The following is a 17,232-nucleotide window of genomic DNA, read 5'->3' on the forward strand; positions in this document are numbered from 1 at the left end:
GGGGCCCTATCACTCACCCGCAGTTGCGCGCGCCCGGGCATTACGGGTTTATCTCATCTCGCGCAGCGAGCGGCGGCCCGCGGTCCCGGTCCTCGGGGCTACTTTACTAATAACCCGTCCCTTATCAGGCGCTCTCCACCTCTGCCTGTGATCAAAGAGCCAATTAATGGAGCGGGGAAAGGTGAAGCATTCAAATAATGGAGACAGCTGTTTTTTCTCTGTTTGAGGAAATCCATTTGTATTGTTATCGCCGTAGTGCAGCTCCCCGGACCCTGTTTAATTCAGCCCCTGTCTATTTCTGCTGGCTGATAAAAAAAAAAAAAAAAAGAGAGGAAAAGAAAAAAAATGACAATGAACTTCGAAGGAGAATGGCAGAGAATATCAGAGCTCCCCGACTCATCCGCGGTTTATCAGGTCGGTGGCGGTAATACGCGCAGATAAGGCGGACAAGTGCCGGACAATGGGTACTGCTGGAACAGGGCTCTCAAGGTTGCGATCGGGGCCTTTGTCAGGTGTTCTGAAGATGAAGATCTGTATTTTTCGACGGGGGTTCAAGTGCGAAATAATCTGGTGTTAATGACGTTGTGTTCTGGGGCACCTGAATGAGACGTTGCATCCACGCCACACCTGCCAACCACTCCAGTCGGGGCGCGAGCAGCAGGGTGGGGCGCGTTCACGGCCGGCCGCACGCTCACCAGCTAGAGCCAGCTCGGAGGGAAACGCATTAACATTTCAAGTATTAGGTAAAATCTAAAATGGAGAGCACAGGAGGATTAAATGACACTTTAAATATATGGCGTCTCTTTTAATGGCTCGTCCACAGCAGAGATTTTTTTTTTTTTTCTAATGTTTCTCAGAGCGAAAGCCACCTGTGGGGGATGGGGGGGGGGGCTTTCTTTTTCTCTCTCAAGGTCCATTTGGAATGTTTTTACTATTGCTATTAACATGGCGAGCGAGGCAATGTCAGATTTATTTTTTCATATTTCTGAAGTCAATGGAAAGCCTTGAAAGGTTTATTTAAATGGCTGTCGAAATGTCGGCACATCTCATCTGTGCAGAAATCTGCCTCTTAATGGCCTCCCTTTCATGTAAAGGGTATTGAGAGAGGGCCGCAAAAGTTGCCCGTGAATGAGGAACTCGTTGGACTCGTCACGTCTGCAGGCTGAAAGGAAACAGCGCGACGTGTCATAATTGAACTGGCTGCCGAGTTATTTTAAAAATGTAATTCTCCATGAATCGCTTAACTTCTTTCAAGTGGACCATGTAAAGCACATCAGTTGCTATGGCCTATGTAGCCTTGTATATAGAATTTATTTACTACCATCAGCCTAAGACACTTTTAATGCTGATCAGTGCTATAACTGTTCTTTTTTAATAACTAAAATAACTTAAAGGAGTGAGTGTTTATTTGCAGTACTTCAGTAAAACAATTTATCGCAGTGTGTGACATGGACTTACCTGAAGTGCTACATAGTGCATGCTGAAAATCTCAGTTTGTCATATTTCTTCTTATTAGCTATTTCTTCAAGAACAGGTTGGTATGGAACTGCACAGCCAACATAAAACTACAGTGACATGGAAACAGCTAAAAATCCTCTGGGAACTGCCTCTTGTTATTTTTTGCTTCAACTGAAGATGGCAGGATAAGTGGAGAGGGAAGCAAACATACATTTTAGGTAACTATTTTTTGGATTACCTGTCGTGCTTTCGGAACTTTTCTTTATTTATTGTAGTCGGGTCTATGACACATTTTTTGCCCTTGTGTAACTGGATACTGCAGCTACTAAATGATTCCTGGACTACTTGCAATCGGACCTGACTTTAGCGCATCACTTTTATCATTATAACATATTTATCAGTATGAGTTCACCAATCAATACAGGTTTTGCGGTGGGCCAGACTCTATCCTGGAGGCACAGGAGGTGACCCAAGCTACCAATTCACATGAACTTGACTATAAGAGGAAACTTGCTCATCCAGGGGACACAGCTACAAACATGGAGAGAACATGAAAATTCCGCACAGACAGAGCCGGATTCAAACCCAGGTCCAGCCCGGAGCCCCAACGACAAGGAGAGGCTACATTAAAAACCATGATGAAGTGATGAGCGCTAATTCCACATACAAAAGCCTTGTTGGGCACTAACCAGGCCTAGACTAAAAAACATTTTTTAACACAATGTCTTCGATGGGAAATATTCATGTGGAACTGGATACCGAAAATCTCATTGTCGAGAATGTCCAGAAACATAACAGAATACATGTCTTAGCTCAACCGAGTTCCCCCAGTGAATCAGGCTATTTCAGCGACATGTAACTGAGGTTTCTTTCACTAACACACATAATTTTTATAAACATTTCCATGGTAACCAAAAATGGAAAAAATAGAATTTTTGGCCTAAGTGGTGCAGCTGGCTGGCACTCTGCGCATGGTGCAGAGCAGCAGGTGTGAGAAGGTGCTGGGGGCACAGGCTGCAGAGGATCTTCTCTTCGGAAATGATTTATCAGTCGGCACACATGTGGGTTTTCTGTTGGGGAGAACAACAACACTGATGGGTCGTGTCAGTGTTTGTAAATTGCACCGTGAACGCAGTCTGCTAGCGTCCGTTTCGTCGCGCAAAGTCTTTTCAGATCCCGTTGAGGTTTTGTGCTGTGCATAAAGGTGTTTAATATATGGCCGTAAAACAGGGTTCATCCCCAGATGTGCAGCGTCAGTGTGAGGATGCGCTGTAATATCGCCAATGATAAGATTCAACTAACGTTAAATAGAAGGGGGCCGTCTTACGAAGAAACACAAAGCAAATGACCACCGTAATGACAAATGCTTACAATACACGGGACCTTCATCATAGTTACTACATCAATGTTTTTATCTGACATTTTTATTGCCCTTTAATAGCCGTAATATTGCCTCCACTTCCCCAAATTACACAATGCGCAGCCTAGTTCCTTATTTGTAGGCTATTAATGATCTGATCTTATTGTAATGTATAGCCTGCACCTTGCTATTTCACGATGTCCAGTAAGCTCATGAAGCTCTGTCTACCTCAAACGCACAGCTGTAGCCAGATCTCGGATGCTTCACGGAAAATGAGCCGTATGCTGGCAGCTGAACCGAACACAATTCCCAACCTCAGAGCTCAGCTGGTCTTTTTTTTTTTTTTGCCCTTTTTTTTCTTTATTGTGCACAAATTGTCATTTTTAATGACCCCGGAGCCCTCAAACATGAATCACCGGAGTGCCAAGCATTGCAGGCGCTGAGCAATCAGGACGAACCAAAACACGGAATGAGAAATGACTAATTGTCTTATGTCAGGAAAATACAACACGGTGATGCAATATAGCATACATTTATGTGCCGGTTTGTTCCTTTGGAGGGTGTTGAGGGAACCTTTGCGGGGTGGGAGCCTCTGTGGGCTCAAGGGCTGCGAACATGACTGGTGTGTTCACACGAGGCCGGGGGCCGGCTGGACTCGCGCTTCATGGAGCGGTAATGGAGAGTCATAAATCCAAAGGGCTGCGTTCGGGCCGCAGCTGCGGCGACGGAGGCCACGCGGACGCTCGAGGGGCCCAGAGAGGCAGCGGCTCCTGGGATGAGCTTGAGCCCACAACACTGCGGTGGGTTGAGAGCACAGCAGCGCTTCACAAGTCTGGTTCACACAAGATGCAAAAGCCAGTAATAAGCTGGGGTGACCATAAATAACAGAACCATGTTATGAAAGGTGACACAGCACAGTGCATCCCAGGCCGGTGATGTTGGTTAGATGAATGAACGGATGGGGGTGGGCTTCGAGACGACGTTAATTGCTATAAACTGCTGCTTAATGAGGGTTACACTCGCTGCCTCCAATCATACGTTGTGTGGAATACATTTCAAAGGACCCAGACTACTGTAATAGCCGCACCTGGTTGCCCGACACAACCCGTTTCCTACTCCCTGCATCTCAGCAAGACCCGTTTGGCCTACTTGCCAGCGAGAGGTAATTGATGTTGTTTTTTTTTTTTTTGCACGACAGAGCATTTGCAGCTGTGAAAAAGCGATCGCCAAAAAGTCGTAGCGAAATCAGGCCTCGAGAGGAGTTATGACTAAATGTTTACGTCACACTTTCACGCTTAAGAGGACGCTGCGGTGACCTGGCGTGTCTTGAGAAACGTTTCGCAACCTTCGGAACTGTATACACAGAAAGCCTGCCGGTTATATTCTGGCATCTTCTCATGCAGATGAAGGAGTCCACTCATGATGTGGAACACAGTGAGAAACGGCGGAGACGTGACTCTTTTTTCAGATGAGTGTTTATGAGGACCGACGGCAACATCGATTCACCGGTGGGCTCTGCGAGGAATCCGAACCACGTTGAACGTTCTTCTACACCGGGCCCTTCCCTACCCCAACTAGGGTATGGGAACTGGAGATACGTAAGCACAGCGCTTTGAATTTCCTAGGGTTTTAATAATGTATCATCAGCAGCATAATTTACACAATATCTAAAGAACATTTAGTTATAAAGCTATAATTATGGTCCCACGTAGGTGTTCGGGTTCTTCATATCAGACATCTCTACAATGAAAATCCCCCTCCCTGACCTCTGAAAATGTTGTTACTCATAACAGATCAAATAATATGCTGTCACCCAACAGTATAACTGCTGTGCCCTTCTGTACTGGTGAGACACACGATGGGCTTGATGCCCCTTTCAGATATTTACTGTAGATTCTGCTCTCAGTGTTGAAATTGCTTAATGGGTGACAGAGCCTTAGAAGCTTTTACCATCTGAAGATCAGTAATACAGCAACAAGCACATTATCCAAAAAGTAGTGTCTGATGTTGAAAAATGATGCGAGCTGGAGGGACACGTTCGTTTCTTCGGCGCTCCGCTCGCTTGTTTTCGGCATGATGACCACAGTGGCTTCTCATCAGATGTGGCTTTGCACATTTTGGGCACGTTTTAAGGACTGATGTGTTCATCTGACTACAAAGCTGTGGAGGAACTTCGGTGTTCTTTCAGTGATGCTCGACCTGGAGTAAAATCTCTGAGCATTTCTGCAACTAATGAAAACAAGCAAAAAATAGTAAAGTAGAGGTGTGATTTGGCAGCTGTGGTGTTGGTTACGGAGGGATAACCAGTAGGAACAGAGATGAGTGGGAAGACTCATTGGAGATGACATGTAGCTCCCAATATATAAGAAAGTCAAACCCTTCTGATAAAATTTGTGGTCATATATAAAGCTCATCCACAGTGTGTGCCAATGTTTAAATTAAATTTACGCTCAAATTCTGATTTAATGAAGATTATCTTGATCTAATTTTCTCGAAGATTGTTCCGGACACTAGAGACATTAATTTGTGGTGTTAGCTGAAGGCCTTCATGATATCCAGGTCCGCCATGAGCGCTCCCTGTTACTACCCAGAGTGCCCAGATAACCTCGCATCGTGACTTAAGGAACCGGGAGCTGCCAATAAAAATAACCATTTGTTATTAAATAAAAAAAAAAAACAACAAAAATCACCAGATTTTTTCCATGGGAGTTTGCGTTAACCTTCGTCTCTCTAAAAGGAAAGGCAACATTTGGAGACCCGAGGCTAGAGTTCACGGGACATGTCAGGGGTGGAGGTGGCAGTCAGCTGCCGTCTGCTTCCTGATTCCCGATAAGAAAACAATACTAAATATAACAACGCATATGGTCCCTCGGCGATTTCAAAACAATCAAGTATTAAACTTGCAAGCCCTCCATGGACCATCAGTGCCAAATTAAGCCCTAATGCAGGCTGTGTAGAAATGAATTATACAGTCTTTGGCAAATTACACAGTTTAATGCTGTCCAGACTGAACAAAATCCAAGTCCATTCCTGTTATATCAAAGTTGTTCAGCCAGTTGAACAACGTACCCTGATTTGCTCCAGAAATAATACCCAGCTGTATAAATGGGTAAATAATTATAGGTAGCTTGACATTGCAAGTTACTTTGGAGAAAAATGTCAGCTAAATCAATAAATATAAATGTCTTCATGTTACAGAAAAATACTATTATAAAAAAGTAACACGTCCGCTACTGTGATCTCAGCGTGTCTCTGAACTGCTCATTACCAGCCATTTCTCAAAGGTATCAAAAATTTGCTTCTCCTTGCCTCAAGAAAAGATATTTTGCTATTTCACCGAAATGGAATATCATAAAGGGATGAAAATCCATACTGTACAATCCACATAGTCCATATATTCAAAAAATGATCTGAAATGTAGAACCAAAACAACTGGCACAAAGTGGTTAAGGTTATGGAAAATAAGGTCTTACCCTGTGGGGCATCAGATGTAGGATTATATTTAAATCTGAGTTTTGAATCCCCACAATACCACAGAGTTTATGGTGAAGAGCCCTAGGGGACACAAGTTTACCTGGGGTAAGTAAGGTTGCTGGGGTTTATACCCTCTTTTTTCCTCACGGTGGCACCTACAGCCAGCCAGGTTGAATTGGGTAACTAGTTCTCTTCCCCACGTTTGTTAGGTCCCCCCATGAAACCTGCAGCCTGTAGAGTGGAAATACGCAGGTGGCTCACAGAACGCACGTTGATGGAGATTTGTGCTGCTTTTGCCCCTCCAGGGTTGTGAGTGTGGTGCTTGGAGAAGTAAGAGTAAGAAAGAAATAAGAAAGACATTGATTTTACATAGAATTCCCCGAGCACAAAGCAACATAAACTTCACACTGATGGCAATAGGACTGAAATTTGTTCATGTCCAGTTCTCGTTCCAAGAGACGGCATCAAGAAAAGCCCCATAATGTTGATTAAAAGACAGGTATAGAAAGGGGGTAAGTGCATCTGTCACACCTACACGTAGATCAATAACTGAGGGCCATGTTCACATCATGGCCTTAAATTTTGATGGCGCCTTGCAAAATAATGTCTGCTTGGTTGCAGAATCAGCCATAGGCCAATTGAACCTATCTGGGACCCCCGCGCCCAGAGTGGACCCCACTTTAGAACTGCCATCAAGCTTTTTGAAAAATAAGAAAGGCCCTACAGAGGAGGCTAGCGGTAGGGTGGAGTGCAGAAATATTATTTTCTTTTTATAAATATGACGATGCAGAGGCAAGAACAATCAATGTCAACCTTTTAAAGAAATTTTGAAATCGGTACCACCTAGTTAATGAGACTGAAGCGCATACTGTATTAACACTAGACTAACACTAGTGGAAAAATGATCAATGTCCATGTATTTAGCCGGCAGGCAAAAGAATGATCATAGGGTAAGAACAGACTGATCAATTTATTGATGTTTTCAGTACAGCTCATGGTTTTGTTGCAATTAGTCGATTACTTTCATCTTAGAAAGAATTTAAATCTGAAAATTCTAGCAAAGATGGACTGTTTTGATCGACTACCAAGCCAAAGCTAAAAGACACCAATACTACGGATGAAGAGGATTAAATTGTAAGAACTGCTACAGGATAGTCTGACACCTGTTTCTAGAGTTTTGGAATAACGTTTTTACATGAACCTGACTCATTAAGTCTGAAAAATTAAAATGTATATTTATTGGAATTAATCTTTATGGACCTTGGTTGTTCTTTCCTCTGCATCTTCATATAGCTAAAATTTAAAAATAGATATTGCTTTATGTATCATATTAGTGTTCATTACTCATAAAGTGAAATGATCTCTAATCCAAGGGTCCCCACCAAAATGGTCCCAATTGGGCCCAGCAATTGCTGTGGCCTCCCCTGTCTGGTTACACAGGAGCTCCAAAGGCTTTCTGATGTAAAACAGGCTGAAGGTGAAAGCAAACTAATTTTCTGGAAAGTTAAGTGCTTGATTCTTCCTTGTGTCTATTTAAAAGCAATACCACGCTATTCAAGGGAGCTGACATCAATGGCTCTGGATTGACGCTAGATGTGTTCGCTCATTTGAAATGCTTTGAAGCCCCTGGAGCAAACCGTGTTGTAAAGCACATTTTTCAGCTGGTTCATTGAGACAGTTGCCATGTGACTCCTGACCTTCACTCAGTGTGAGAATATGAGCTAGTGGATCCTTCACAATTACAGCTCCATTTGCTGAATTTCCACTCTCCATTTGTTTATTAATGCTGTATCTATTAATTGTACAATATCAATATAACAACTGATGACAACCTACCTGTATTTACTATAGGCACTTGCTAGTTGGTTATTCCTTTGTAATTTAAATTCACCTATGCACTTTAAAGTTCACATTTTATCACTCAGTTGTGAAAAGCCGCTGTAGTTCCAGCAAACAGAGAACAGTAGCATAGCAGTTTGAGATGCCTACTTACCGTGAATTGAAGCAGTAAAAAAATTACCCAACTGCATGTTTGAACATGGCCCTGAATTATTGATTGATGTGTATGTGTGACAGCTGCTATTACCCCCTTTGTTTACAGACACACACATATCTGAAGCCACTTGTCCCCTACAGGGTCACAGGGAGCCAGAGTCTAACCCAGCAACACAGGGGAGAGGGGAACACAACCAGGACAGAACGCCAATCTGTCACAAGGCACCCCAAGCGGGACTTGAACCCCAAGCCCACCGGAGAGCAGGTCCCGGTCCAACCCACTGTGCCACTGTGCCCCAGTGTCCCCATGCCCCCATGCCTCCCACCCCCTTTGTTTACCTGTCTTTTAATCAACATTATGGGGCTTTTCTTGATGCCATCTCTTGGAAGGAGAACTGGACATGAAAATAAATTAATAATTGTAAGAAGCTTTACTGGAAATTGCTTTGGAGATAAGTGTCAGCTGAATGAATAAATGTGATATTAATATATTATGATACTGTATGAATCAATTTTTTGTTGATAAAACATACAGATTTAAATAAAGTATGAAATCCCTAAATATTTACAGCTGGTAATGTAGGCGTTAGAGCTGTTGCCTTTTGACCATAAGGTTGCAGGTTTTATTGTAGGTAGACTAACATTGTAAGTTGCTTTGGAGAAAAGCGTCAGGTAAATGAATAAATGTATTAAAACATAAAATCATCTGAGAAAACATAAGCCTTTAATTTAAATTTCCCATTTATATTGTATATAGTAGGGTACGGATCTATACATGATAGCAACTCACCTGTGAGGCTTAAGGTAAGAATAAAGTACTGTACTGCTATACTAAGTATTCATATACTCCTGGTCCTGGAGGTGCAGGTTTTCCAATTCTCTTCAAAAAAAACACAAGAACAAAAAACTCATAAATTTTTCTCTATAACCGGGCGCATCAATTGCTTGTGTGTTGAGGTAAAATAAACACCTACCGACCCTGTGGGACCCCAGGACCAGGAGTGAAGACACAGGCTGTAAGCTATTGCAGGTACACTGTAGCACAAAGAACCTGAAGCTTATCAAAAGCTCTGCAAGTTCACTTCAGTGTCATTGTAATTTAATATTTTTGTGCATATTAATTTCCAATTCCATGTGGTTGGTGGTATTTGTACTCTGTTTACCACATGAAAATGCTAAGCTTGCTTGCCCTAATAAGGACCAGCACAAAATTAATGGCACACAATGAACTGCTACAGTACATAATGTTAGTAGGTTTGATTAAAAAAACATTAAAATCAATAATGATATAAAAAGGGGCAAATTTTATAATAACACAAATTTTGAGAGCTGGCAGTTCCTCAGTATTCTGGCAAAACAAAATTAATTGGTATCGGACTCCCAGTGATGTTTTAGTTTCAAATACACTTGTATTAATTCAGAATTATATTATTATAAACTTAGCTGACACCTTTGTCCAAGGTCACTTACAATACTGGGTTTTTACCGCAAGCTTCTTATGATCATGACAGCAGGGTTTTCTTACTGTGCCATTTCAGGATGAATATGTTGCTCAAAGGTCCTACAGCAGGAGGGAGATTCGCACCAACACCTTTGGTTTGCGAGGCGAGACATTTTTGGACATTTTTAGCCGGAGCACAAATCACTAAAGCTATTTACATCCCACTCATCACCAGATCCACGGCTGACTGGAGTAAACGTCTATGATTTCCTGTGCACTTTCATTACAGTTGTTCTCCCAACATGTGACAACTTGACACGTTGATGGAGCTCCTGAAAGGGTTGCCGGTCTAATGAGACGCATCAGTTGATGCAACCCGATGAGCCTGCAATGGAGCATTAACTTTGTGTGCTTCGTGACCTCAGTTCACCCACCAGCACCACAAGAGTTACTCAAAGCTATCGCCCTATCCATACCCTTCAGTAGCTTTATCCCAGAGAGCTTTCAGCAGCTCCACCTTTTCCTTCTAACTCTTGGCATTCAATGGAAACAGCCTATCTGAATGAGGTGAACAGCTCTGACTGGACACAGCAACAGCATAAACCATTGTACTTTTAAACGAGATATTTGTATGTAACATATATCAGGTTTGCTGTAAAGACATCTACATATACAGTATATACATATTTACGCACGCATCATCTGAAACCACTTGTCCCATACAGGGTCGTGGGGAGCCGGCGCCTAACCCGGCAACACAGGGTGAAAGGGTCGAGGGGGAGGGGACACACGCAGGATGGGACGCCAGTCCGTCGTAAGGCACCCGAAGCGGGACTCGAACCCCAGACCCACCGGAGGGCAGGACCCAGTCCAACCCACTGTGCCATCGCACACCGCATAAAAATAAATATATATATATATTTATACATATATACATATTTTTTAAAATTTCTTTCCACACTTCATGAGTAAAATACGTGGTGTCAACCAGTGACAAATTCTTAATGCAATGAAATCCTTTTGATTTTTTTGAGTGGCAAAATGCGATCACTGTACAGAGCTGTGCAGACATCAGGACGCACCGGAGAATGTGAGCTATTGCTGCCGCCGATGTGAAATGGTAAATAAGAGTCAAGAAATGTAGTGTTCCCTTAACAATTTAAAAATAAAAACGCTTTCATCATTCCTTTGACTCTTTATTCTGTATCTCCACAGTGCCGCAGAACTAGCAATACACTCGTTTTACTCCCATCTCCTTCTCCATGCAAAATGAGGGTGGTTTCAGACCACAGAGAACCAGAAAAAATTGTAATTCGTGTTTTTATCAGCTCTTCAGCTGGATGGCAAACTGAAATGATAGTATCTACTTTACGGCATTATGAGCTTACATTATTTTTGAGGCCTGGAACTTCTACAGCTGATCAAAAGCAAATGGTAACCCTCTCACTGCACACCTCAGCGACCTTCTGAAAGGCTCTTGCTTTCATCGTGATAACCTGGGAAGTAAATGGTGTATTTCAAAGCAGGGCTGAGATGAGCATGCCTTGGTCAGCCAGTGGAATTGACCATAATCAGGAAAAAGCACAAATAAAAACAGGCCTTTGGTAATGGTACGTAGGAAAACAATATAAGCTACAAATGAAAACTTCATGCAAGTTTAAGAAAAAAAATTAAAATATTGAGACGCTAGTGATTTTGAAAGAGTTGCATCCTGGTATCAGGCAAATCTTCCACATCCTGCATCTAAATGATGTGTTTTGCCAGTACATTCTCAGATGAGTAAAAATGGTTTGAACTACATTAAACAACAAATTGTCTGAGACCTCTAATCCTTTCCAGCCCAAACGAGTGCGAAATTTAACATGTATTATTCAGTTAAGGGGATGGATACAATAGATGAAAATGCACATTTTTCCATTGGAAAGACTTCGGCTGACTTGGGGGGCATTTTGTTTTCTTAGCAGAACTGCAGCGAACAGTGGGTTCACCACACCAAAGATATGATTTCTTGAGAAATGGAAATGAAAACGTGCGAAACATCAAAGGGCTTTGTTTGAAGTTTTTGGGGCTCACCAGATTATCCAGACTTCCCACACAATGGAGAGATGGCTGACCTATATAAAAGCCATTTCACTGTAACAAAAAGAGTGCCAAATCCAAGACTGCAGGAAAAAAAAAAAATCACAGGGAACAGAACGTGAGACTCCAGAGAATGCAGGTATTATTAACATATTTATTACACAGTAAGGAGTACAACAATACCAGAATAAACTTCAAAGATTCACAGGTTGACAGACCATACATTACAGTCCAACTAAAGAAAAAAAAAGAAACCAAAACGAAAACAAACAAACAAAAAAAAGAAGAATAAACAGGAAACCACAGTTCCGACAAATTAGACTTAAAAGCTCAAGAGTATGCCAACAAAGCGAGACGCAGGCCCACCCCGTGTCAGTCTACTCTCCACTTGTGGCACATGTCTGTATTCAGTATTGCACAACCACTTCAATTCCTTAGTTTTGTTTTGTTCACTATAGAAATTTCAGGACTCCCCCCCCGCCCAAAAAAAAAAAAAAAAAAAAAATCACAAAAACAGTCTGCATTATAACCTCGTCAAAAATGCAGTCCACTCCCCCCCCCCCCCCCCCCCCCAACCCTTTATTGTACTGTCAAAACAGGCATGTGTCGTTGACTGGCAATATTTATTTTTTTCAGTCCCCTAGACATGAACCTTAACAACACAGAAAGGCGGCCCAGAAGGTCAGAGAAAAGAAAGCGTGAGAAAATGAGGACGCCATACTTTTTGTCAGCGCTCACCGATTGGACAATATTAAAACGGAGTCAACGCATCCCTTGAAAATCGTTGCTGTTTCCGCGACGTGTCGTACAAATTATACCTCAATGCAGTTCGTATAAGTGACAAGCATAAAGGAACGTAACAAACAAGTTTTTTTTCTTTTTATTCTATTCATTTAGGTTTATGAGGTCTGCATTGTTACCAAGTAGTGATATGGTTTCGCAGCTGTATGAGCTTCAACTTTTGGTTTTCCTGTTTTTCTCGTGCCCATTTGGTTTGACTAGACCAGCGTCTGTTCAGCAACTGGTGCTAAAAATGTGCTGTCAGAGGTAGAGTGAGACTTTTGCCACTGAGGAAGGTTGTAGCAAAACAGGAGTAGAGAGAGGAGATAGAGCGTCGGTTTTTTTTAAAGTCTATTTATTCACTTTTTCTCATTTTATTTTACCCAGGTTGCCCTGAAACGTACTAACGACATACTAATCCTTTTATTTAGTATTTTTTTTTCAAATACAATACACTAGTGTTAAAACAGCTTTGCTGTCTCACATATAATCACAGCTTCTGAGGAAACATTAAATGGGTGTCAGACACCTTTTTGGATTATTTAACCCTTTAGAGTCTCGAACGTTGGCTTATAAAAGCAGGAGTGGAGAAGAATCCCACCATTCAGACTGCCCACAGCCCTGATCAGGCCATCTCCGTGAGGTTGAACGTCAAATACATAGCACCATTATCTTCTGGGCGAAGAACGTTCTGTGTGTATCTGAGTTAAGTGCTTGGAAACTCCCTGTTCCTTCAATCTGATCAGAACGTGTTACTATTAAAACTGAACGAGCGGTGTTTTCCTTTCGGCACTGCCAATGTAATTACAGGGTAAAATATGGTGGCGTTCCACAGATCACGGATGTCAAAGTGCAACTCTACTCTTGAAGGTACTATCAGAAACTGAGGAATGCTGAGATGAAAGCGAGACTTAAGACATAAATTAACGAAAATGGGTAACAAATGGGGTAATCTTCCTTGTGAGTAACAACTGAACGCAACGCTTTGAAACTGCACACTAATGCTACCTTTGACATTATTGCTCATATTTTTTTACGAAGAAGCAACAGTCTGAAACAAAACGACATATTTCATTCAACACAATTTCCCCCAAGCCTGATGAGTGGTGCTTGAACTGGTTCTGGACAGCAAAGGGTTAAAGATTTTCATTAAAATGTTGCTGAAAGTAGCTTCACCTGACGATAGCTTGGATAAAAACGAAAAAAAAAAAAAAAAAAAAAATAGTCGTGCACTTGAGCATCTATTTTTTTTTTTTTTTTTGAGTTGAATAAAATCCGATTTTGGTCCTTCATGTCCGTCTTTGGCTGACTTCCGTGTTTTAGGTCATTTGTAATACTGTATTACCTGGCGTTCAGCACTGTTAAAGCTGTCTATCTACACCTCTGCATTTGGAACCTTCGTTTCTTTGTGTTTTTTTTTTTCTTTTTTTTTTTAAACTTTTTTTGAAAAACAACAATACTTAGGAAACGTTCAGCAATGTCCATGCACTGTCCTTAATTTAAAAAAAAGAAAGAAAAGAAAAACAAAAAAATGTAAAAACCTTATGCGGTGTTAAATTCCAAACATTACTACAGTGGGGTTGTTATATATTTTTTTTTCTTTTTCCAGGGAAAAAAAAAAAAAAAATCACAGATACACAAACTACAGGTAAAATTAAGTGAGAAATGGCTCTATACCGAAAGTTTGCTAAAAGAAGCATGCTTAGATAGTCATTGTGACAGTGCAAATACATTTATGTACATCCCTTGTACAAAACATGTATGTTAGCATTCCATGAAGCATGCCGATGCTCAGAAACAATCCGAGAGGAGAGTCATAGCAGCGCTGAGATAGCTTGTGTCTTTTGAGTACAACAAAAAAAAAAAAAAAAAAAACAAAAAAAATCCTCCTTTTTGTACTACAAGAGAACTAATCACTAATACATACAAATATAAAAGCAGCTCGCAAAGACTCAAGATTTCGCTTTGCACCGACTAGGAATGAGGAGGCTAAAGTGGTGGCCGTGAATAAACTACAATGTATCATCACAACTGTCCAACACTTATACAATAAATCACTATTGGAAACGGCACAGGACAAAAAAGTGTGATTACACACTGAGAACTAGCTGGTGGGGGGGGGAGGAAAGGAAATGGGCAGAGGGTCGGCCGGGCGCGAGTCGGAGGGGGGCCTTGAGTTTGAACCCGAGAATTGTCGGGTTCCTCTGCGACGTTCCGGCCCTGCGGGTTCGACTCGATGCGAAAGCAAGGATGCTATAGCCTCACCTGGTCAGGCAGATGTACAGGCGCAGCTGAAAGGGGACAGATGGTTGGCCGACACCCCCCACCCCCCGCGCCCCTTCTCGGCTGTGCCGGGAGCAGAAAATATTACATATAACATCGTAGCTTCCCCCGTCCGGCGCCGCCGTCCTCGGCGAGCTCGCGTCCCGCTGCGAAACAGCTTTCGCCCCTCAATCCATTGACCTGGATATTATTACGCTCCTCTCGCAAATGAAGAGAGGAGGAACATCTGCGTTTCTTTCCAATCTGGTGCACATCTGCACGGCATGTCGAGGGCCTTCCGAGTTCAGTCAGTAACCCAAGGATGCCATTCATCTTCCTGGTAAAAAAAAATGTCTGCGCTCCATCCCGCATTGTGCCCTTGAGGGCGTTTTTTTTTTTTTTCCTTCCTTCCAAAGTTGTTATTCTTTAAAATTTTCTGCTCTCCCCCCGCCCCCCATTCATATTGTTCAAAACAAACGTGTCTTTTTTATCACATGAAACATTACCAGTTTTTTCTTCAACAGCAATTAATTATCCCTTGACTTGCTGTTGGGTAAAGCATCTATTAATGAGGTCGACTAGTTTCACATCTCAGCTACTGGAAAAGAAGAACAACGGGGGAGGGTCAAATGTACTCATTTGCAATTCTCGGCTGTCTTCAGTTTGTTTCCTTGTATTTACAGGCATTAAAATAGCAACGACGACGACAATGGCAACAACAGTTAATATCGAGAGTAACAATAAAGACATTAATAACAAAAACAAAGAATATCTTTGTGTTCTTAATCATGGCAAGTCAATATGACCCGTTATTGGCCTTCTGCCGTAGTCTCTACTCCAAGACCAGTCATCTCTCTTCGTAGCATCAGTTTCAAATCTTTGATCGATCGAGGGAGGCGAAGCAGTCCTGCCGGGCGTGGCTCGTGCCCACCTAGCGCGCGGTCGCATCTATGGTGGCCGGCGTGCCCGGGGTGGCAGATCGGGGCGTGGCGGCGGGCGGAGTGTCCACGGGGCTGCTGACCCCGCTGCTGGGCGTGGCGGAGGAGCTGACGGCCACGGACGCTTCGCTCTGCGCCTGGGCCTGCAGCGTCTGACCGCACACGTGGTGATGCTTCTCCCAGTCCTTGTGCTGGCAGAAGGAGCCGCAGTAACGCGCCGTGTTGCAGCCGCTGCACGTCTCGCTGGCCTTGCGCCCGCAGTTCCAGCAACTCTACGTGGGGGGCAGCAGAGAGACAGCGTTGACCGTATAACCGGCACCCTCCTTCGTCCGAGCCGATCGCAATATTAACCTGCATTCTGGAAGGCTCTCGCGCAGTCCGCTGCCTCCAGTTTGGCAAAAACCCATTTTTAAGACAGAACATTAGGGGGTAGCAGGTACAGTAGCAATTAGAGCAAACCCCCTTTGGACTTAAAGGACCTGGGCTTGAATCCCACCTCCTGCTGTAGTACATTTGATCAAGGAACTCGCCCAGAACCAATAAAGTAAAAATTACCGAGCTGTAAAAATGAGTTTATCAGCGTGAGTAGCTCAATACCGTCATTCGATTTTGAGAAAAGCACGAGCTAAATGAATTAAAGCACTCCCGCTTGTCCAGCTTCCCTCTCGCCTCCCTTGTCTTGACCCGTTCCTCACACCTCCTTTCCATGTCCGTCCAAACACGCCGTTTCATATTTCCATGTTCTTTTGCATTATTTCAACTTTCATTTCTGCTGCACTGTCAGCCGTTCTGCTCCCCTGCAGAATCCCCCAGACGATTTCCATCTCCGCCAATATCTGACTCTCGCCGTGTCCTTCTCATCTTTCACCTCAGTGGTGTATGGATTCAGTCATCGCTCTGAGATTTCTGAAGTTAGCTACATTACCTTAAATCGTTTTTCATCATGCAATTGGCACAATTTGTTAACCCCACTCCCCTTTTAATGCCTATGTTCATAGTGGTTAGAGCTACTGCCTTTGGACCCAAAAGTTGCAGGTATGAGTCCCACCTTCAGCATGTAGTACCTTTGAGCAAGGTACTTACCCTGAATTGTGCTAATAAAAATACCCAGCTGCATAAATGGGTGAATAATTGTAAGCTGCTTTGGAAAAAAGCATCAGCTAAATACGTAAATGTAACCCATGTGATATTTCTAATGTAGTCGTACACTGATAAAATGCACATCTGAGGCTGTGACAATTGGACTTTGAGGGGCTTCATTCAAAACCCCTAGGAAGGAGAAAAGAAAGATGTAGCAGAGAGACCTATAGATGTGCCTTGGGAAAGGAGAACAGCTGCTGTTGGGAGGCATCCGAAAATTGGCTTTTGTAAATATAAAGCGAGAAGAAGCCAACATGCAGGTCTTCTTTACAGGTATAGCTTGGCTCACACCGCCCTAAGTTCTC

The 17,232-nt window shown here is 42.8% G+C and overlaps 1 protein-coding gene across 2 annotated transcripts in view; it reads right to left on the reverse strand.

The window, feature by feature from the left end:
- Positions 1–13,794: 13,794 nt before the first annotated feature.
- Positions 13,795–17,232, reverse strand: part of runx1t1 (RUNX1 partner transcriptional co-repressor 1) — a 60,043-nt gene continuing 56,605 nt past the window's right edge. For both annotated transcript variants that reach the window (XM_029248370.1, XM_029248369.1), the window contains exon 11: positions 13,795–16,059. In XM_029248370.1, the coding sequence (XP_029104203.1) occupies positions 15,781–16,059 (279 nt within the window). In that variant the 3' untranslated portion in view covers positions 13,795–15,780. The remainder of the gene's footprint in view (positions 16,060–17,232) is intronic.

The sequence above is a fragment of the Scleropages formosus genome, chromosome 23 (genome assembly GCF_900964775.1).
Source record: "Scleropages formosus chromosome 23, fSclFor1.1, whole genome shotgun sequence".
NCBI classification, from domain to species: domain Eukaryota; kingdom Metazoa; phylum Chordata; class Actinopteri; order Osteoglossiformes; family Osteoglossidae; genus Scleropages; species Scleropages formosus.